Below are 23,633 nucleotides of genomic sequence, written 5' to 3'. Positions count from 1 at the left end.
TCCAAAAAAAAAAAAATGTTGCCTTCAAAAAAATTGACAGAAAAAATTGCCTTCAACCTTCAACTTACCACCACCTTAAAGCGGACAAAAGAGACTGGCACTGGAGAACACATATACATTCACACCCTTTAATGAAGCAAACTAATTGTGGTGGTTCTGGGCACAGAGGGAGGTCAGCACACGTAGCTCCCCCTGCAGGCCAGAACGCGCCATGTCCCCCACACTAATGCCTTAACTCACTCAAATACAGTCAGCAGCTGGTTGAAGTGATTTCAGATCACTGATCCAGGGAACATGCCTCACATCCATTGAAAGAAGAACATATAAAACAAAAGGGGTATTAAGACTGACCATATCATGATATATAATGTAATAAGGGCATACTTAATGTGGTTACTCCATGTTTACTAGCTGTAACATTAACGTTACATCATTATTTTTCACTTGTTACTCAGTCAACCAGAGCAGATATCAAAGACTATCAGCCTGTTATTCACTTTATTTGTATAAGTATTATCCTTTGTTTGATTTCTTACCATGTACCGTAACAGTACCTTGCTATGTTTCATTTTCATTATAACATAACGTTATGTTATGATAGCCAGCTAGCATTAGCAAACCGGAAAAGTAGTGTCAGTGAGTCAGTCACCTTTCTAATAAGATTCACAAACCTGAAACATCATCTATGTCATCACTGCTGGTGACGTCATTGTTGTCAGCTGCTGATACGGCTGCTGCAACAGTTCTTGGCGATTGTTTTTTTGAAAAAAACTTTGGGATATCCATGCTTACAAAGTCAGGCACTGATTGAGAGGCACTGATTGAGATCACTTCTTCTTCAGGGCAGGGCAGGCTACGCAGTACGCAGGCTAATGTCGCGCAGCTGCTGCCTCTCTGTTGGACTCCGGTACTGCACGTTACTCACGATTTTTTATTTATTTTTATTTTTATTTTTTTATTTTTTTGGGAAAGTAAAACATTCGGGGCTTTTCAGAAAACATCCGGGGCTTGAGCCCCAGTAGCCACCCCCTAGCGCCGCCACTGGTCCAGGTGCTAAAAGTGTTCCATGTCAAGTTGTTATAAGACATGCAAAATATTTTTGGGTATTTCTGTGCTTCGACTGGCATGCCTCTGAGCCTCTTTGACAGTGGCCCCACAAAAGTGTTGGGGTTAAAAACACCACTGCTTTCAAGTAAAAAACACTTCTATATATGCCTGTTTCTCTCTCTCTCCCTTTAGCATCCTGGGAGTGGCTTGTATCAAAGTGGGAGGAGCTTGTGTCCAAGTGGGAGTGGCTTAGACAGTTAAGGGGCGTGGCCAGACAGTTTAATTCATGAATTAGAAGCAGGAAGTGGCTTTATCAAAGTGGGCAGTGTTGGGGTTAAAAACACCACTGCTTTCAAGTAAAAAAAACACTTCTCTCTCTCTCTCCCTTTAGCATCCTGAATCCCGTCCTCCAACATCTTCTATCAGACTGCAAGGTCAAGTTCCTATTACTGTTCCCTACCCAGTCTTTATGAATCAACCATAACAGAGAAACAACGTTTTTTTGGAACACAATCTAGAAGTATGCCCCGAGGTGCATGCCGCTCATAACAAGTCAGACAGGCTCTTCAACCGTAATATTATGCATAGCACCCAGTCATACTCACTCACACACTGACACACTGAACACAGAGGAGGACAGACATCACAAGGACAGACAGAAGAGCGTGGCATCATAGTTTGGGAGTACTCACACCCGATGAGTTTCAGTTGTGGCCATAGTCAGAGTAGAGTTTTATTATCATTCAGTTTAGGTGGTGAGGTTAGGGTTAGAATAGGACAATGGTTGAAGAGATGATCTCACATTGAGAACATAGGAGCAGTTTCACTCTATTTGGTGGATCATCTAGGCTACATACAGTAAGAGGCAGTCAATGTTAGCAGTCAAAGTTGAACACAGAAGTCGCTGGTTACAGGAGTAGCTCATATTCCTCTCGGTGGAGAGAGTGGCTATGACACCACTCACTACTACACACCTTCTACTACTACTGGTCCTCAACATACCCACTCACTGTAAGTACTGGGGTAAGTGTTAGTCTGATACAGAGTGAGGATGTAGGATGCAGCATGTCAGTAAGGTGTATGAATGTAGAATGACAATGAAAGAGAGCTAGAATAAACTAATAAGGCCAGAAGGAGAGAGTGCCACTAAATAAATGATCTGTATTTGGAGAATCCAGTGTATGCTTTTGTGTGTGTACAGGGTGCATCTAAACTAATGTGAATATCATAGAGAAGTTCATGGAGAAGTTGTGTGTGTGTGTGTGTGTGTGTGTGTGTGTGTGTGTGTGTGTGTGTGTGTGTGTGTGTGTGTATGTGTGTGTGTGTGTGTGTGTGTGTGTGTGTGTGTGTGTGTGTGCGTGCGTGCACCTGTACAGAACAGCAGGTGCAGCTACCTCATGTGAAACAGAAGTTGCTTCACAAAAACCAGTTCAACCTGTATTGATCATGGACAGTATGACTTACTGTACCTACTTGCTGTTGCATTTGGTTTAGAATTATTGCAGATTGCAATTGTACCACATGTATTGTATATTCTGAACAGTGACCACAATATCTGCATAAACTATCAACACTTTAGGGAACACTGTAACAGGCACAGCATCCACACCCAGATGTTCCAATCAAATAACTGCCTCTCATCCCTTTACAGATTTGTGATAATAAAACGTATGGACGAAAGTTACTGATCAAGTTTTGGTGACTTTATTATTGTTGCATGCAACTTAGTCTCTCCTACAAATCCGGCAATTTCATTAGATGTTACATACTTAATGACATTACATAATTGTTTTTATGTGCGTCATCCTTTCCGCCTGGGTCGGAATATTTGGAGTCATTGCCTGTGCTAGCTTGCAACATTGAAGAAAATCTGATTTTGGAATTCAGTTTTTCTGGAGCTCCGCCTAAGCGAGGTGTTTGATTAGTTTAATGTGTCGTGTCGTGTGGCATCACTCATTTCAAATGGGCTTCCTCTGTAGCTCATTTCTGCAAAGGGTTACCCCAGGCTTTCTCAACTAGCAAAGCCTGGTCTCAGTGACATTAAGTGCAACTATATGTTCCCTATCTAATCACATTCAGTTTGTGTTCTTACTTTCTCTCTGTTTATTTGTTTACATAGATGCTTGGTTACTGCCATCACCATGGGGACTCTCCATGGAGTCTGTAAACATGAAGCACTTGATAAAATGGCGCCCCCAACAGTCTCCCTGTAATACTACAGTCTTCTCAGTACAGTTTCAGGGGTGAGTCTTTCACGTCACCTTCCAAACATGACAGAAATCTTCAGGGCTTCTGACCTGTCTCACACAACTGGTTAACTGGCAGGCCCTCCCTGAGAATGCTCCTAGGCTCAGTGTTCACCATTTCGTGAGCTTAGAATTATAAGGTTCTATCTCCGTTTAGGGTAGTTCAGAGATATTGAGCGTCAAAGTTTTTACATTCCATTATGTTTTGTGAGATGGAACCTTTGTATTTTATGAATTATTAACTCAAAAATGTAAACATTTTTTAAAAAATAACACCACACAGGCATTAATAAACACCTAATGGATCATATTGACGGATCAGATTGACAAAATGGAGATAGAACCTTATAATTCTAACGTCACAATATTATGAATGTCAGTTTGTTAATTAATCCAGGGTCCAAACACTCTTGTAGATAAAGATAATAATAATAAGTCCTATTATGTAGGAAATGCCAATTATCAGACCTCCTCAAGGACTAGGTAAAGTACACTTAAAGAAATAACCACATACTGTAGACAGCACTTACAGTATTATTTGTATATTTGTGTCTCAAATTGTGTAGACAGTATGCTATTATTATGAGTACTTACATACCCTGTGTCTCTCGTAGAGATTTTGAGCGCAAGGTCTTGAATGGAAGCTGGGAGGATGTGTCAGAATGTCAGCGCGTCGACCAGTCCGAATGCGACCTGACCCTTGACCTCGGTTCGGACTCAGACTATAACGTTCGCGTACGAGCGGAATGCGGCAGGCGTGTCTCACAGTGGACAAAGCTCGGGAGACCCTTCAACAGGAAAGAGAGTGAGGCATTGTGGGCCACCTGTGTCCATACCCTTTTTTTGATGTAATGTGGTGCCATATTAATTTCATTTTCTTAATTCAAATGATTTGTACTTTATCTAACCAACTACATAATTGTAGTTTACTTCAAAGTAAGATTACTTGGAGGTACAGAAATGTGTTCATCCATACAGCCATGCGTAAATGGTATGTACTGTATGTAAATGTAGGTATCAACATAAGCTGAGGGCAACAACCTAATACACTGACATCTTACAGTAACTAGCGTTCTGCTGTGACATATGAAAATTATAGCATATGTCTTTACCACTTTACTATATGGAACATTTATAAGCAAAAAGAAATTGGGCCATTATGTGGTTTTACTAGCCATTTATTAGGTATTTATTAATTTATTAATTTATCATTAGTGTTTTCGTCTACATGTTAATAGCCATGTGGCTAATAAGGGCCAAAACTCACTGGCTGCGTCAACCTCGCCTTCACTGTGAAACTCGACTTCGTGTGTGTGTGTGCGTGTGTGTGTGTGTGTGTGTGTGTGTGTGTGTGTGTGTGTCCTGAGGTGCTGGGTAGAAAGCAAACACTTATTAGATAAGATTTTATATAAGAGTTCCTAATGAGGGTTTTCTTATCTAATTTCTAATTTCCTATGTTACCCATAAGCTTGTTGATGATCCTCTCTACAGTCTGAGTGGTAATGTCTTTTTTAAAACAGCCATCCTGACCGTGCCTTCTATGACAGTGACTGCAATGGGAGACGCCCTCCAGGTGGCCTTCAAACAGCTTCCTCTGACGGTGGAGGTGATCGTGACCCTCTGGAAGAGTGGCGAGGAGCTATGGGTGAGGCAACCACTCAGGGATAGGGGCGAGGGGTCGGTTTGGGATTGTACCCAAAGTTGAATAACACTTCCTGTAGATGGATGGGTAGTCAACCGCAGATTGTGACGTTAGAATTATCAGGTTCTATCTCCATTTTTGGTCAGAATTGAGTTTTTTACATAATCTGATCCATTAGGTGTTTATTAATGCCTGTGTGGTGTTATTTTTCAGATGTTGACATTTGTTAGTTAGTACTTAATAAAATACAAAGGTTCCATCTCACAAAACATAATGGAATGTAAAAACTTTGACGCTCAATATCTCTGAACTACCCTAAATGGAGATAGAACCTTATCATTCTAAACTCACGAGATATGGGGATACAGGCCATGGGCAGGTTTGGGATTGGATCTACAGTTGATTATTTTTTAGATCAAGCAGCACACTCGCATCAAGCAGAGGATATCTTCTTGAGTCCTCAACAGTGACTCATACATACTGCTGTTTCAAAGGCAGGCCTCCACGCATGTGATCACCATGGAACACAACCTGTTCCACATCTCCGCCCTGCAGGAGGGGGCCGTGTACTGCGCCAAGGCTCAGGCCCGTCTGGGCTCGTACAGCAGGAGCAACAGCACTGACGTCCAGTGTGTCGCCATCGCAGGTGGGTAGGTGCTCTACAGCTCTACAGCTGGAAACCACACCAGAAAGTGTGTGCATGTGTTTTTGTATGTTGTGGTAAACACAAACACACACAAACACACACACACACACACACACACACACACACACACACACACACACACACACATATTTTGTAAAAGGTGGATATGTGTCAATCACGTTGGCCAAACAATGTTTACACTCCACCACATTCTTGATTATCATATGCACTAAATACAATTTTTTAAAAGAACACTTTGCACCTACTTTTTATTATTGCAGTTTATTTATACTATACTATTTATCTGTATATACCGGTATTTCACCCAAGGCTACAATTATTTTCTCACTGTTAACACTATTGATTGTATTGCATACTTTTTATTTCTATCTTTGTATTTCACTACACTGTTGAGAGGTAGCTCATCAAAAGCATTTACTGTTACTGCTGTGCATATGACAAATACACTTTGAGTATACATTTTGGTTGGACACTGTACAGTGCTGTGAAAAAGTATTTGCCCCCTTCCCAAATTTCGTCTGTTTTTGCATGTTTGTCACACTTAAATGTTTCAGATCATCAAACCAATTTTCATATTACACAAAGATAACCTGAGTACATAGAAAATGCAGTAATTGTAATAGTATAAATAGTAAATGATCATTCCATTTATTGAAGTCAAAGAGTTATTCAAAACATGTGTCATCATCCATGTGAAAAAGTAATTGAAGTAATTGAAGTGTGACAAACATGGAAAAACAGACGAAATTGTTGTTTGTGCAGACACTGTAACAGACACTGTCTCTATCTTCACAGGCCCTGGACCCAACTGGCTACAGGCGACCGCCATGTGTGTTGCCATGGTGATATTGGCAGGCCTGGTGTTTGCTGGGTTTTGGTCAATAATCCACTGTAATCCAGAAGTCTGTCGCAGCTATTTCCGCAGGGAGCCACTGCCCACTTCGCTGTGTGGGTTCAGTCATTTGGTACAGTGTAGAAATCAACTTCCTCTCTTGTTTCTCTGCTCTGTACGGTTCATTAACGTTAAATTGTGATTTATAAGAATTAGAATTATAAGGTTCTATCTCCGTTTAGGGTAGTTCAGAGATATTGAGCATCAAAGTTTTTACATTCCATTATGTTTTGTGAGATGGAACCTTTGTATTTTATGAATTACTAACTCAAAAATGTCAACATTTAAAAAAAATAACACCACACAGGCATTGATAAACACCTAATGGATCAGATTATGTAAAAAACTCAATTTTGACAAAAATGGAGATAGAACCTTATAATTCTAACGTCACGAGTGGTATCTCAAGGTATTATAATACAGAAGACAATGTTCTTAACAGAGTTTCATCTCTCGTCTCTTTCTGCCCTCTGTAGTTACTCGATTGGCCGATCACAAGACCCTATTCTAAGGAAGAGCTTTGCGAGCCCCTTCACATAATCCTGCTGCCAACACAATCTTATGATCAAGCAGACTGAGCCTCTCATAAACGAGTGAGAGAGATGACAATATGAAAAAAAAGATGGAAGGAATGGCAACTTCATGACCCCCAATGTCTGCCCTCTAGTGGTTCTTACGTGGTATTGATAATCAAACTCGTATTCCCTTTCTCGGAAAGCATTGTACAGAATTCAGATGTGATATCTGCTGTGTAAGCTGTGGTTTACAATACTATTAAACAGAATACATGGAGCTAAAGAAAGGACAATTCAAACATGGACCTCTGCAATACAAAAGATAAAAGAGTTGATGGAGTGACTGTGTTTGTAGGCTGTGTTGTATGTGAATGTAACCTGTAATTGTTGTACTATTATGATTTTATGATATACCAGATATAGTGTAATGAAGAACTATGGGGGGGTGGAAGGAATGTTATCGCCATGGGGGGGGGGGGGGGGGGTTACTCGTGTGTTTATAGTGGGGGGGGTAAGAAAAAAATAAATCAGGACAGACACTTATTTTGTTTTGTGTTATAATTGTGAGTTTTTCATGTATACTGTTTTGTAATAAATCATTGATTACAAATAAAAAAATACTATTAAACGGTTTCCAGTGAGACCAAGGCAGTGGGCAATCATGTTTTATTTTGATGTGGAATGTAAGGTATGAAGTTATACTCAAGTGTAATGAAGTACCTTGAAGTATACAAGTCAAATGAATACCATGCAGTTCCCTTGATGTACCGCTTAAATAGCGTATGCAAGTTAATGCAACAGATGAACATTTATGTGGTCACCAAGGCCAGCCTATCTTTTTAAACATAGCAAAGACAAGACATTGGCACAATAACTTAACAAAATACCACTTTGAGTGACTTCTTCATTCTTCATTCATCATATACATTCATCATATGTTTTTTTAGAAGTGGTTGCCACTACTACCGTTTAGTGAATACAGAAGCGATCACGTAAAAATGTGTGGTGAATTTCCTCACATTGAATACAGCCTAGAGAAAAGGTCCCAAATGACAACTTCTCAGTCTCATGTACCCAGTTTCCATAGGACATCACAATTGATAAGCAGACTGACACGGGTTAAACCAAATACATGTAACAGTAAAAAGGGATCTGTCTCCAGATAGAATACTTTCATGCAGCGGAAATCATTCTAAACACAACGTCAGTCATGTGTCCCTTTAAAAGGAGCGACCTGGGATTCAAGCCACAGCAAGGCAGCTTCCCCACCACTTCTTTGGGGTAAACAGCTGAGGGATGGGGTTGGTACGGAGCCCCCCTGGGGTCACATGGTAGAAAAATAATAATTTGATGTGTGAATCCGTTCCCTCGGTTTAGTAATTTGTTCCCTCGGTTTAGTAATTCGTTAGGGTTAGGGTTAGGCCCTATGAGCCAGAACGATCGCAAGGATTAGGTTTAGGGTTAGAATCCTTGCGATCGTTCTGGCTCGTAGGGCCTAACCCTAACCCTAGCGAATTACTAAACCGAGGGAACAGATTTAGTAAATCGAGGGAACGGATTCACACATCAAATAATTTTTTTCTACCATGTGACCCCAGGGGGGGGGGGCTCCGTAGGTTGGAGATATGTAACCGCTCAAAAGATTAGATGGAGCTATGGATGCCAGGGCCGACTATTCTTGAGATCAAAATGACATTATCGCTATAGCTATAGAAGGTATACAAGTATAGATTTGGGATTCTGATGGGTGACAGATCAACTAAGTAAGTGAGGCATTTATCATTAATATTCCTTGAGAATCAATGGCTATAGATGATTGATTAATTAATATAAAAAATAAAATAATACCAATCCCAGACTGGCCCTTTAACCATTTGATTACAATTTCGTTTCAAAAATCATTACAATTCATTTACAACTAAGGGTCCCGTATGAGAACAATGGAACAGACTTTAAAAACACTGATCTGAAAACATATTGGCCTTTGTACTATTATTATGTCCATAAATAAAGCTTGGTCTTACAATCATCTCAAACTAAACGTGGTCGGTCCTCCATCTTGACCAGAAATAAAGTATGAAACACAATAGAGGAAAGAATCTGACAGATTTAAAAACGTAACATTGACATTTGTAACAGGCACATTTTAGATTAGATTACAGAGGAAGACACAATAATGGCTGACTGGAACAGGAGAGACGTATGGCGCTTGGTCCTGTGAGTTAGGAGTGTTCCTACTGTAGCACTGCTCATCCCCCAAGGAACCCTGTGGGAGCACGTTTCACTTTCACATTTTGTGTGTCTTTCCATTCTAAATCAACCAACCAATCATGTTTAACATAATATGTTCTTCTATCAGAGAATGATGATTTATAAAATCAGCTCGTTGCTCTCAGCAATGACTTTTCAGGACTCAAAAAAATCAGGCAACATCAGACTATTTCTGAAGTACAAATAGAAATGCACACACACACAGGGGGTGCTTTGAGACAATGACTGATGAGCCCTTCCTTTGGTATTAGAGGTCAATGTCCAGCTTGATTTTGTGTTCAAAGATGGCGATGAGCAGCATGATGCAGAAACCCAACAGGATGCCTGCGTTCTGGAGGAGGAAGAAGCCACAGTGGCTGAAGCCGTGGTCCCCTGCATCGTTGTGAAGCATCTCTGGCACCTGAGAGACAGAAAACACACATTGAAAATTAAAAAAAATGGCAGTTTTTTCCAGACACATAATGAACCAAGCCCTGGACTAAATCACAATTTGATGGGGGATTCTCTGTTAAAAATGCTTTTTGATCCAAGATGAGATTTTATCTAGAATTATTGGGGAACCAGAAGCAATGTGGTAGGGTGTCCACCCACTAGTCATAGAACGTGCGAAAACGGGGTCCTGCCAGGGTTGCGCTACTTAATCACCATTAAAAAATACATTTTTGGAAGATTTTTGTCTGACATGTGTCAACATACATGTCCATATGTATTATAGTTTTAACTCTGTGTACTTGTTTTCGATGTCCTGTAATCTAAAGAGAAAGCTAAATTATATGTGTGAACACCCTAAATGTGGTCATCTGGAAAGGCAGCTTTGAATTCACAAAGAATAAAAAACGGCCAACTAAGGAAACTTCTTCATGTAAGGTCTTGTTAAAACATGTCATAAGAATATCCCAGATGTAACCTTATCATATCCCTGATGGAGAACTTGTCCTCATGTAATCTTTGTAGACTGTGTGTAATTTTGTGTATTTTAATGGCCACTAGAGGCTTCTTTTTGTATCACCTGGGCTGTATAGACGGTGTCTGTCCGTGACCGCTTCATTCCCTTGATGCACCTGTGTGTGTGTGTGTGTGTGTGTGTGTGTGTGTGTGTGTGTGTGTGTGTGTGTGAAGAGGCCATATGGTTTTGAAGGCCATCAACAAGGTCTCAACAAGAGTAGCAAAAAAGCCAGTGAATTGACTTAATGGGATGGGTACTTTGTACAAGACCTGCTGTGCCAACACAACAGCTGCTACTGAAAAGCCGTAAACAAACTCTACATCCCTTAGGAGTAATGTGCGTTATTATGGCCAGTCCAATGCACTCGAAACACGCCTCTCAACCACTCTGTATTGTTTACAATGCTGACTACCAATGGCTTCTTTACTAAACCTGTCAAGTGCCTGTGAATAAACAGTCTCGGGATCGTGTGACTCACCATGTCCACCAGCGCGACGTACATGAAGAGCCCTGCGGTGAGGGCAAATATCCACATGCAGATGTTGTCAGCGTAGTGGCCGATGAGGATGCCCGTTATCATGCCAATGTATGCCATCATGGCTGACAGCACGTTATAGAGTATGGCCTGACGCACTGTCATACCGGCCTTCAGCAGCACAGCAAAGTCACCTGTGAGGGGGTCAGAGGTCAGTTGAGTCAGTTGTTCTGGGATGACTTTGACAGACTTTGACAGCTATTGACAGGTGAAAATATAACAACATGGATATGCCCGAGAGATAGAATGACAAACGGGAGGCTTGAGGGTCCAATATCATTAGCATTTTGTCAAATTAACATAACAGGTTACAGGATATTTAACATAAAGAGGAAAGGGGGGATTCAAGCTTTGTCATGGCAGAGTACAACGAAATATATTTATGCTCTAGGGACGGGGTCAGAGCCGTTGAAGGCGACCCTGAAGCAGTCAGGGGTTCAGTGCCTTGCTCAAGGACATTTTGACACACCTGGCCACCCGGAATGCTGCGAGCTGCCGACCTTGTGATCATTCAGGGCATATACAGGAATCTTGAGGTTAATTTGAAAGTGACAGTTGGATCTAAGTGACAGTTGGATCTAAGTGACAGTTGACACTAGAACAGCCGTGTCTATGTTACCTACTCAGGGTATATACAGGAATCTTGAGGTTAATTTTAATACCTTTCTAAGACTTTTTAAAGACCGTGTCAATAATTTTCCAGACCTCACCGCCACTTCGAGCTGTAACCGTTTACATCAGTGACACCTTTAACTTAACAGTTTTAGTTTGCAGTAGACTAGACCACTATCATACACCAGAATTTCCGGTTCATCTTTGTTTTTTAATAAAACGAATAAATTCACAAACTTTTACTAAAAGTTTTTAGGACTCAAACTCTTTGGACAGAGTCTAATTCAGAAAAATACCAACAAAATTCAAGACCTCATAAAATCATATTACTTTTTAATACTTAAAGGTTTAGATTTTCTCAAAATTGATTTATCAACTTTTACCCAGATTTAACATAAAGAGGAAAGGGGGATTCAAGCTTTGTCATTGCAGAGTACAACGAAATGTATTTATGCTCTAGGGACGGGGTCAGAGCCGTTGAAGGCGACCCTGAAGCAGTTAGGGGTTCAGTGCCTTGCTCAAGGACATTTTGACACGTGGCCACCCGGACTGCTGCAAGCCGCCGACCTTGTGATCATTAAACGCTGGCTCTTCCTGCTTACTTAGTGCCGCCCTGTGTAAGTACCGGTAATTGGATAGTGAAGCATTTTTCCTTCTTCTGGCTCTATACGCCAAGGGCCGGTTTCACAGACAAAGGCTTAAGCCTAGTCCTGGATTAATGTCTAGTATTGTTTCTAGGATTGCGTTTGGAGTCTGCTATTGTGTCTATATGTGTCTTGTCAACATGAGGAGCAAAACAAAAGCTAACTTGTCTTACTTGATGACATAACTGCTGACGGCAGCAGAAACAGTAGTCTGTTTAGTCTGTGTACAGAAACATCCAGTCTGCTCGAGTACAAGCAAATGGCTCCAAATTCATTGGATGGCTCTTCAACATTCAGTATGACAATGACCCAAAACATACATACAACTCAACTAAACCCAATTGAACATGTATTTAAATGTAAATGGTTTTGGATTCCTTGTTTTGTAGGGTTTAGTTGAGCTGGGATATTGGGTTTTTAATTCTATTACCCCGGGAACCATGTGTTTTTTCTTCGCCGCGCTGCTACACAGTGAATCCGCAAGAAAATCTCTGATGATTTTCCCGACCCTTGAAACAGCCGTCGAGAAAAGGACCGAAACAGAGGCATGCTAGAATGCCTTTAGATTACAATCTGAGTGGTATTTTAAGCAAAAAAAATGTTTTGGGGACCCCAGAGACCTATATTAACTTGTTGAAAAAGAGTATAATAGGTGACCTTTAACCTTACCCAGTTCGTGAGGCAGTTCATGGCAGAACACAGCGACTGAGGTACTAAGGCCACTGGACAGCCCTTCAGTAAACGCCGCCCCTGTGTCACAACAAACATCCGTCACCAACTTATGACCGAATCTATTCATCTTCTAGAATCTAAGATGATAATAAATAGTCATTTCTGTTACATGACTAACATCATTGTTGTTATAAATATAATAATATCAAACATGACTGAACACAATGTGAACACACCGATGGCCAGGCCGTCACTGAAGTTGTGCAGGCCGTCGCCCATGATGACCATCCAGGCCAGGGTGGCCACGCCGGCCTGCTGGAAGTGCTGCTCCGAGTAGGAGTGGGAGTGGCTGTGGGGGTGGTGGTTCTGGGAATGGTGGTGGTGCAGGATGTGGTGGTAGTCGTGGTGGTGGTGGTGTAGGTGGTCTGGCTGGCCTACAGTGTCATGGAAGTGCGAGTGGCACTTGTTCTCACAGTCCTCGGCCGTGTAGGCGGCCCCAGAGGCCCCGGCGTAGGCCCCGTCGGGCGTGATGATAACGGCGGGCGCCAGCATCACCTCCTCCTCCTCTGCGATCCCGTGGTGGAGGCTGGACGGGTGGCCGTTTGTCTCCATGTCTGGGGGTTAAGACAGAATGACCAAACATTAGGTACATTTTCCCCCATAATAATAATAATAATACATTTATTTTATAAGGCGCCTTTCAAGGCACTCAAGGTCGCCGTACAACAAATTAAAAAAACAGTTACAAAATTCAAATACAGAGAAATATACAGTATATACATAGCTAGCAGCAGAGCAACACGGGAACAGTAAGTCAACGGGCATACGCCTGCGTAAACAAGTGAGTTTTGAGGTGAGTTTTGAATGTGGAGATTGAATCAATGTTCCTGATGTCGGGGGGGAGGGAGTTCCAGAGGCGAGGGGCGGAGCGGCTGAAGGCTCTTAACCCCATGGTGGACGGACGGGCTGGGGGGACGGTCAGGTTCCATTTGTTTGTCATATTCTTGTAAAGTACATAACAACGCTGTAAAGCATTGTCTGGATTTGATCCTGACGACACACAGGGTGACTAGTTTCATCACATACTAAACATAGATAACTTATGTTGCTAACTATATCATATAGCAGTGGTTGAAGCTCCAGCTGTAGAATCAAAGTGTTTACTGGTTGCCCCACAATAAACTAGCCCGCTATTTTCCAAATCTCATCAGGAGATTTACCTTCAATTGGCTTGAGGTCATTTTCCTCCAGAGCAGGTAATTTCTCAGGATCCACCTTGTCTTCATTCCGATCTGATTTCTTCTGAAAGGGAACAATATGGACAAGCGTTGAGATTAAAGCTCAACTACTGATAACTCACATAAAACAGACAGCAGACATACAGGTACAAGCAGATTGATATATAAAAAAAATAAGAATAATCAACAATGTATGTCTGTGCCCCCCGCTGACCCCTAACCTTTTGTTTCTTGTCCTTGTACATCTTGCCTAGGGTGAGGAAGTGTTCTATCAGGAACATGATGTAGACTCCACCCAAAGCCGTTAGCCCCTTCCACACCGCGTCCAGGTTATCCTCCTCTTCCTCTTCCTCGTGGAAGCCAGGCATCAAGGTGTCGTTGTGCGAATGCTGATGATGATGGTGGCCTCCTAGAGACTGTTTGGAAGGAAGGTGAGAGAAAAATCTCAGAGTCAGTAGATAACTTTAAACTGTATGTTACAGAGACTTTGAATCATACATGCAAATGTGCTTAGGTTATCTATGTGGTATCTGCTCACTGTTTCTGTTGTTATTTTATATTGTATGTTTTTATACTGCATGTGGTGTCTTTTTAATTAAGTGCTGCTTTTCTTGGCCAGGGCTCATTTGAAAAAGTGACTTGTCTCAATATGACTACCCTGGTTAAATAAAGTTATTTTTAAGTGAAAAAAAGTTAAATAACTTGATGCTGATACTGAGACGACCTGTATTTTATTTTGCGGAGGCAATGACAACAATGTACACAGCTCAATAACATTAAGGGACGTGAATGATTAATGTTTAATCAGTGTTCATTTGGTCAACAAAATGAATGGCGAAAACATTCGGCCATTGGCAGACAAAGGGGCTCCCTATGAGGATTCAAGCAAAACCAAATGCAACGTTTCCATGGGAGAAGAAAGCTTTTGCACCCACAAACTGACAGAGGAAAATATGACCAATCTCAAGATAGTCAGTGAATCTTAGCGTTTGAGAGGGCCGCTTGGTTTGACCAATACACAGCAAATCACTTTCGGTAAAGAAATAAGCAAAGAGTGTGTGCTCAGTGAATCTGCACATTGCCATGAGACTTAATTCCTGGTTCTGAGTAGAGTAGATGCTTTCTTCCTCTCTCCCCCCCCCCTGCACTGCTTTCTTTCCTTAATTCTCTACCTTTTACAAAACATGTTTTGCTCCCTACTAGTTTTACCATGCCTACTATCTGTCAAAGTTGTGTGGTTCTTTCAAAGAGGGTTGATTTATTAGAATACAGCCTGCAAAGAAGATTCGCTGTCCTGGAAACTCATCAAAAGGTTTCCAAAGGATCAACATTATAATTCACATTTTCCAGAGCTAACGAGACAGCTGACAACTGCAAAATTCACTGGACAGATAAATCATACCCCAGAAATATTCCACACTCAGGCTACAGAAATCACTGAAAAGCCAGCCAACCGAAGCTAGCATTAGCGGCTAACTTGCGGCCTTGCATGACTGCACGCCCTGATAACATTGAGAGGCACTCCGACACAGAGACCCGGCAGAGCGACAGGCTCCGTCTTCACCTCAAAGAAATACTTGGTTGATTGGGAAATCGAGCCATCAGAAGCGGGATAGGTAACAGAGTTAGATTTGTGCTGCTATCCACCTGATAAAAAGGTTCCAGACAAAACAAATGACACTGGTGATGAACAGGCCCGGAAAGCAGCGGGCTCCCGTAGAGGAGCAGAGGCACCAGTCAAAGCACACGGCGCTAGTACACCCTGGAACAGGCCCAAAACAGACCCCACCGCCTTCACCTCCAAAATATACTCTGTTGATTGGAGACTTGGCGATCAAAAACATGAAAGGTAAAACATCACATACCCACTGTCTTCCTAATGCAATGGTTTCAGACACAACAACATTTCAAAATGTGGAAAAGACCCAATCTGATCACCCAGACACAAAGCGATTGATATTGCATGTGGGAACAATCGATTCTCATAAAATGGGCTCACAAGACTTGAGATGTGATTTTATTATAGAACTTTTCAATAAACTTGGCAAGCTTGAGATTGAAATATTCATCTCTGGAGTGCTCACCACGGTAGGCAGAGGTGACTTTGAATTTAGCCGACTCCTAAGCCTTACTTACATACTTGGCTCGCTGGAGCATGGAAACTTAAAGGGCTGAAATGTAAATGTTGCATTTGATTAGGCCTTACAGCTCTGTATGTGCCATGTCCAGTAGCAGGGCTCCACACTAAGCCTTTTCCCACACTTCTTAATCTGGTGGCACTGGAAAGACTTTTCACACAATGGTAAAAATGCATAGGCGGCTAATCATCTTAGAATTGAACTTTCCATTGCATTCAGAGAAAACTGTTGCCAGGTAATAATAAACAACAATGAAAATGTTGATCAGTTAGGTCAGTCCAAATCAAAATGAACCAAAAACCTGCATTCCTAATAACATAAATTGTCCTCGGACTGACAGACAGCATCTAACATTTTTAAGTTTTCATCCCCATTTCCATGAATAACATTCCTATCACTCACGTGGGGTATGAGGTGGAGGAAGGCGTCTCCGCTCAGCGTGCCCACGGCCAGGGCCACCAGGAAGCTGAGCAGGAACTTGAAGAAGACGCGGTTCATGAGGGGGATCAGCACCACGCCCGCAAGGGACAGCAGGCTGATGATGGTGATGGACACGAAGCCACCGATCCATGCTGAGAAGCAGAGACAGACGCATTAATGCATATGTTATGGTACATGTGGGAAAACTAGGGTTAGGGTTAGGTGCTAGGGTGCTACGGTTAAGGTTAGGGGTAGAGTTAGGATTAGGATTAGGGGTAGGGTTAGACATGCCAGCATGTACCAAGTCGACGTAGCACCCAACCCCAACCCTAGTTTTCCCACATGTACCGTATTCCCACATGTACCGTAACACATACACGCAAACATATCTTGTTTAAAAGGTTTACAAATATATGTGTACCATACAAGATAGCGATGCTCCATTAGGGTTGGGCGGTATACAATATAACATTTTTGATACTGTTAAACCATCCCCCAAATGTAACGGCGGTATAAGGTATTACCGTGACATTAAAAATCACATTGTAGGGCTTTGAGGGAGCCGCCGATTTCAAATTATGAATTTCGACTATGTATGTTATCACTTTTAATAGCATCTTCAACCACACTGACACTGCTATTTTCAAATACCACGGTGTACGCTATTACTGTAATACCGCCCAACCCTATGTGACACGTAATTTTTTTACAGGTTTTTATTTCTTTGACAAATTACACTGTTTATAATGACGATTCGAACTGAAATTAAGAAAATCTACTAATACAATGAATGCATGTTAAAATTACCACCAGAGTTTTGCTTTAACACAATGGTAAAAGCATATGGAAATCAATCAATTCAGTGGAACACGACAGCAAATAATACTGTAAAAGCAAAAAAAGAATGTTTGATTAAGGAAAAAACTAACATTGCCATACCTGCTTGAATAGAAGAAACGTTGTTCTCATTTATTTGGTCATCATCGAGGCCATGATCGTGGCCATGATCAGTATGGTTATGATGGTCATGATTATGATCACTGTGGTGGTGATGATTATGATGATTGTGATCTGGAAGGGGAGAAAACACCCTGTGATTTACACATTGAATACATCCTACAGTTTATAAACTAAATCATTCCAATAGCTCTTCACATTTTGATAGATAAAACTAGAAAAATACAATTATATTATTATAATCCATGAATTAACCAGGACACAACGCAGTCCATGAGAAACATGTCATGCAATAGGCTATACAATTATAATTCATCAACTAGAACAGGGCAAAATGTTATCTATTGGAATACATTTTACATGACTACGTGACCTGTGTGCATTTTGGACATCCGCAACTCCATGGGCTGACATTTGTTATTTGACTGTGTGGAGTGAATTGCGGGCGAAAATGGACCACTCTGCCACTAATGTGAAAAATCCTGGAGGAAACACTGGAGACTATAGCTAGGCTATATACGATAGCAGGACAAATTAGACTACTGGAACGCGCCGTGTTAGATGTGTTGTGATCTCCCAACCACAATAATGCCCCAGATACAGCTAACGTTAGCAACGTTTCACATTCAGGTACAAAACACCAGAAGAGCTGACATTTCCTTTCCATATTGAATATAAACAAATGATGTCCACAAATTATTAGAATAGATATTTTTCCTCCGGTCCATCCACAGAGACCCCCCTCTAGTACAGAAACTCCTTTCACATTAGCCATGAAGGAGAGAATGAGACTGTGACTGTGTGTCTGTGAGCGAGTCCTCTCTCCCTCCCTCCTTGTAACTATGACAACATTTTCCACGTTTCTGTGTGAAAAGGAAGCTAGCTAGCAAACGAACGTTAGGCCTCCCGAGCCCATTTCACCCGAGCCATAAATAACACCAGCACCAGATTCCAAGGAGCAGTGGTAGAGCAGCCAACCAATAAACTACAGACAACTGCAGCTAGAGGGGTGCTATACCTTTTGCCCCGAATGGCTAAAAGAATACACTGTGTTCAATGTGGTCCAACTGTTGCAGGCAACACATCGTTTACAGCTGCAGCTAATACATTCAAGCGTGAGACCCTCAAAGTTCATAATAACAGCCAAAGGCAAACACTATCCAGTTGTATTGTTGAAGTGTATTTAGTCATGAAAAAACAAACACCTTTATTGCACATTATTCCTGCTTAAGCAGTTATTTGCGTGCTGTGACTAATAGCAAATATAGCATAACATATATATCTATATTAGCCTATAATAGATCTATATTAGTCTATATTATTATAATACATTTAAAAAAGGTCACCCTTGTGTGTGTGACCAATTTATGTGCTGGTGCCCGTAACTGAAAAGAGTAGTGCCATCAATGTAAAAAGTTAGTCTGGAGTCCTTTATTATTATGGGGTTGAACCAAATTAAAGATCAGTTTAATTATTTTTCTGTCTGAAAGTGGTTTAAGACAAATATACTTTCTGTAAAAGCAGATGTAGTCCTACCTTTCTGTGCAGGCAGGTGATCAGCGCCATGCAGTATGCAAGACTTGCTATCAATCTGGTTGAGAAGAGCAGGGCACAGGTAGCTGAAGTCACTGAGAGAGAGGACCATCTCCTTAGGCATCCCATGGGAGGACAGGATACTGGAGGCATTCAAACACTGAAATACATGACAGCAAAGAGAAGACATACAAAATCTATAAATTAAGAAATCAACTTTCCATCCAAGTTTCCAATAATAGCTGTGCCACTAATGGCGTTGGAGCAAATAAGCATCCCTCCGATAAACACAGTGTCAAAATCCATTGTTTTATAGTATGTATTCTCTGTTGACATTAGCAGATGATTAAAGCAATGCATTTGATTATAAGAAACTGTTGAGCAGGAGGGGGGTAACCGAATAACCACCAGTCTTAATTGGGTGCGCACTGTGGTAAAAGCCCAGGCTTTAGTTGGCAAGCGAACTTGGTGATGGTAAGTAGGGATGGGACGAAATATCGTATGGCGATATATCGCGATTACAAAAACGTGACGATACGCATCGTGTTGCAGAAAAATGGATTGCGCTAAAACTGTGTTTTATTTTCCATTACCTACACTTCACCATTTGAACCATTTAACCAGGACATGGCAGTGAGTGAAAGCGGTCTCAAGCCAGATCTAAAGTGTTTAGCACACACCCTGAATCTAGCTGCCCAGCGAGGCTTACAGGTAGCCCGCGTCAGTCGCCTACGTGGCCGTGTGCGAAGAGTTACAACATCCTTCCACAGGAGTTCCACAGCCACCGCAGCAGGGTTGGCCAGCAAGCAGACCCTGCTGCAGTTGCCACAGCATAAACTAGCCTAATCACTGATGTCCAAACCCGATGGAACAGCACGTATGAGACGCTCGATCGCTACCTGGAACAACAAGCTGCTGTAGCAGCAGCAGCTCTGAGCAGCAGACATTAGAAGAAATGCGAGAGACATCGATACTCTTGATTGCGATGATGTATCCGATGCAGAAGACACTGTGAAGCTGCTCAGGCCCGCTGAAGACGGCCTCAACTGGTAAAAAACTGCCCACTGTGTCACTGATTTACGCCACTGAAGTGCATGGTTGAGCAGAGCATGTCACCCGATTCATCAGAGCAACGCATCCGGGTACTTTCCCCTCCCGTAATGTCCACGCCCCTTTTTGGGTGATAGAAGAGTAGAAGTTTGACTGGCGGTCAATGGGAATTTCTGGTCTTTGCTACTTTAATCCGATAAAATAAGAAAACCGTAGTGCTTTTTAGATATTAGGAGCACAAATCCGATGGCCAGTTAGGCAAACTATTACGGTATATAGTGTCATTGCCGGACGTCGTTATATAGAGAACATTTATGAAATAGGGGTTGATTTATCAGAGCAGTCATACGTCATCTCCCTGTCATCAGGGATTTGTAGTTCTTCATTTGATTTGCCATGTAAAAAGAGCTAAAAGAAAACTAAATGCTTCCTCTTTCCAATACTTATAGAAGGCACTGTGCATTACTGTAATGCTTTCCTTTTGTAACTCTTTACCCCCAACACTGCTGGTAACAGTGTCATATAGGTGATACAAACTATTAGCAGGATTAACTTTTAAACATCAAACAACCTCTGAGTTTACAATGCCAAACCCTACCTCTGCTTTCTCCTGTTCGTAGTCTTGGCTCTGATTGTGGAGGCTGTCCTGACCATGGACGTGGTCGTGGTCATGATCATGGTCATGATCATGACTGTCTAGGTTCTCATCAGCGGAGACGCCCTGACTGCCCATGGGTGGCAGGTTATTGCTGATCATCTGTCTGGTAGTGGCTTGTCCCGTTACAGCCATAAGTGCTGGACTAGCGGCAGGAACCCCGCCCTGGGACGCATCGTGGTCTGCATCGCGCCGACTGCGTCTCTCCTCCGACTTCACCGCGACATCGGTAGTGAACGTAGGGCTGGTGGCGCTCATCTCCTGCGCTGCAGTGGTGGTCTTCTTCACGTAGAGATTATGGTGGACGTCTGAGTTCTCCGCCTTCTTCCCCGTGTTGGGGTCCTCTGCCATAGGGACGTCGAGAACCTTTGTTGGGGTCTCGACAGGCTGCTTTTGGTGGTGTGCGCCGTCGTGGTCGTGATGTCGGTGGTGGTGGTGGTTGAGGTGTGTGTGCCGATGCCCCTCGCCCTCCCCCTCCGCTCCACCCTCCCTGGGTGGTCCCTCGTGATGTTGGACCATCACTTTCCGGATCCGGTCCAGTCCCACGCTTTCCAGCAGACGCTTCAGGCCAGCCAGAGAGATGGTGCCGTTCTCGCCGTACCTAAATTATCACATCAAAAATAGTCTCACATTACTCTCATGACATGTCATCACGTATGCATACATAGTACAGGTGTGTTACCTACAGTACGTGTGTGTGTAGCCTAGATGATATCAAACACAAGTGGAAGGAAGGAAAGGGGGAAAGGGACGAACTAGGCCTACATACCGGTTGAACAGAGCCTCCAGGTGCTGTCTATGGGACTGCTCCGCCATCTGGGTGTCCACAGCTTTCAGGAGCTCACTCCCAGTGGCAGTGACAGTGCTGCATTCTGGACCGGCACCACCAGAGCATGGCCACCACAGGGTCAGCCAACACAACAACACTATGCTGCGGACAGCTGCCCATCCTCCCCTCCTCACTGTCATCATCTGAAATGGAAATAATGAGCTCAATGTAACGGAGGAACTATATTTGGTCACTTGACCATTTGTGGTTGCTTACAAGAGAGGTCTGCTGCTCGGCGTGTCTTTCACTGCAGCACAGCAGCCGTGGTAGTAATTTCAAACATTAATTAATAAGCAGATAATATGCTAACTAATATAAATGCATTGTCAATTATTTACACAAAATGGGTGGCTACAGCTACACTGCTAGCTCGATATGTTCCATAATGTCATGCATGCACACGTCGGTGTTAGATAGTACTAATGCTAACGTTGAGCTAAGCATATGGCAATGCACCTACGACTTAGCAGCACACAATAAAAAACTGCAATAAAAAAATAAATACAAAATCAACTAGCCATGCTTTTTTTTTTCGCTTTAGCTTTAGCTTTCTCCTCAAAGCCAATGATGATGTCTGCTTCATTTAGCTGCTGCTAAACCCTCCAAACGAGATGAAGATGAAGATGATTCGTCCTGGTTTATTATTATCTCCACATGCGACATTTGGGTTGTTGCAGGAGTCCATGCAGGCCATGACACGGGTCTGGCGCGGGTTAAGCGCGAGCGGCCGGTCCAATGCTCCAACATGTGGAGTGGCGTTTGCTTTCTTTGGTTTAAACAGCCACCCGCATGCTTGGCTGATGGGAGTTCACACTGTTTTACTATCAAAAGAGAGCGCCACAATGTTGAATGTTGTGCACTCTGCACTGGTATAACACACGGGTGGTGCCGTGTGCAACAAAACACAAAACGTCAAGCGAGCTACGACCGGAAATTCAACAAACCGAGAGAGAGGCGCGAGGGGAATGGCACACACACTAGGGCTATGCATGCCACTCGTTCATTAACAGTTGTTTAGCTGTAAGGGGTTAGTTAGATCTCACAAAAAAGGTTAGAAAACAGTTTTTATCTTTGATAACTTACTTACAGGAGAGGTTGACGTTTCTCCTCGTGGTGTGAGTGTGGGTTGGTGTTTTAATAATGTTGAATTTCTTTCTTTGTCGCTCGCCGGCGCACTTGTGTCTCTGAAGGAGGCTGAGGATTGGACAACAGCGGAGGCACGTGACCTTCTGAGATGACTTGTCAAGCGGACATGAGAATGAAGCGACTACCAGGAAAATGATGTTCCTCTATTCCTAGGCCTGGGTTTCATATAAGAGACATTGTGCTTATTCAATTAATTGCATGACACTCAACAATCATGATAGATAGTCAATGAAAAGCAAATACATTAGTGTTTAGGCTACCATCTTTTAAATCAATGGCAGCTACTAGATTGTAATCAAGTGCAATACTGAAATACAACTGTGAACATTTCAAAACCTGCAAACTGCGACACTTTAAATGAATGTGCAATAACACTATGTGCAATATGACAACACTCGTGTACATAAGGTTCAGAGATAGGAAATGTTAGGATATTTATAGCATAGCATAGAGTACAGCACAGTGTTTTATTTGTATAGTAGTGGATAGTGTATATAGCCTTTATTTATGTAAACCAGTTATTTTCCCTTCTTGTTTTTAGTATTTTTTTCCTAGCACCAGGGGAGCCCCCCCTCCCAAATTTCGTTGTATGGTACCTGTACTATATGAATGAATGAATGGTCTTTATTGTCATTAATACAGTACAGGTAACATACAACGACATTTAGGAGGGGGGGCTCCCCTGGTGCTTGGAAAAAAATAACAATACTAAAAACAAGAAGGGAAAAGAGCTGGTTTACATAAATAAAGGCTATATACACTATCCACTATACTATACTATAAAACACTGTGCTGTACTCTATGCTATGCTATAAATATCCTAACATTTCCTATCTCTGAACCTTATGTACCCGAGGGTTGTCATATTGCACATAGTGTTATTGCACATTCATTTAAAGTGTCGCAGTTTGCAGGTTTGAAATGTTCACAGTTGTATTTCAATATTGCACTTATGATTACAATCTAGTAGCTGCCATC

General features: G+C 42.2%; 2 protein-coding genes across 2 annotated transcripts; one reads left to right on the top strand and one right to left on the bottom strand.

Moving 5' to 3' along the window:
- Window positions 1-2,493: 2,493 nt before the first annotated feature.
- crfb16 (cytokine receptor family member B16) lies at window positions 2,494-7,034 on the top strand (the record flags this gene model as incomplete). The annotated part of the gene is made up of 7 exons (XM_080543218.1): window positions 2,494-2,500; window positions 3,167-3,290; window positions 3,908-4,098; window positions 4,814-4,938; window positions 5,434-5,581; window positions 6,398-6,479; window positions 6,971-7,034. The coding sequence occupies 7 exons, from the start codon at window positions 2,494-2,496 to the stop codon at window positions 7,032-7,034; spliced, it is 741 nt and encodes a 246-aa protein (XP_080399344.1).
- Window positions 7,035-8,561: 1,527 nt separating this feature from the next.
- Window positions 8,562-23,047, bottom strand: slc39a6 (solute carrier family 39 member 6). Its single transcript, XM_080542951.1, has 12 exons — window positions 22,597-23,047; window positions 21,450-21,652; window positions 20,624-21,281; window positions 18,979-19,135; window positions 17,425-17,556; window positions 16,468-16,637; window positions 14,149-14,343; window positions 13,910-13,991; window positions 12,926-13,303; window positions 12,687-12,767; window positions 10,705-10,895; window positions 8,562-9,680 (listed from the first exon to the last, which is right to left on the bottom strand). The coding sequence occupies exons 2-12, from the start codon at window positions 21,650-21,652 to the stop codon at window positions 9,528-9,530; spliced, it is 2,400 nt and encodes a 799-aa protein (XP_080399077.1). The 5' UTR covers window positions 22,597-23,047; the 3' UTR covers window positions 8,562-9,527.
- Between the last annotated feature and the right edge of the window lie 586 nt (window positions 23,048-23,633).

This window comes from Nansenia antarctica, assembly GCF_963989245.1.
Source record: "Nansenia antarctica genome assembly, chromosome: 12".
In the NCBI taxonomy this organism is placed as follows: domain Eukaryota; kingdom Metazoa; phylum Chordata; class Actinopteri; order Argentiniformes; family Microstomatidae; genus Nansenia; species Nansenia antarctica.
The sequence above is the reverse complement of the archived record's forward strand: the minus strand, read 5'-3'. Positions and strand labels throughout refer to the sequence as shown.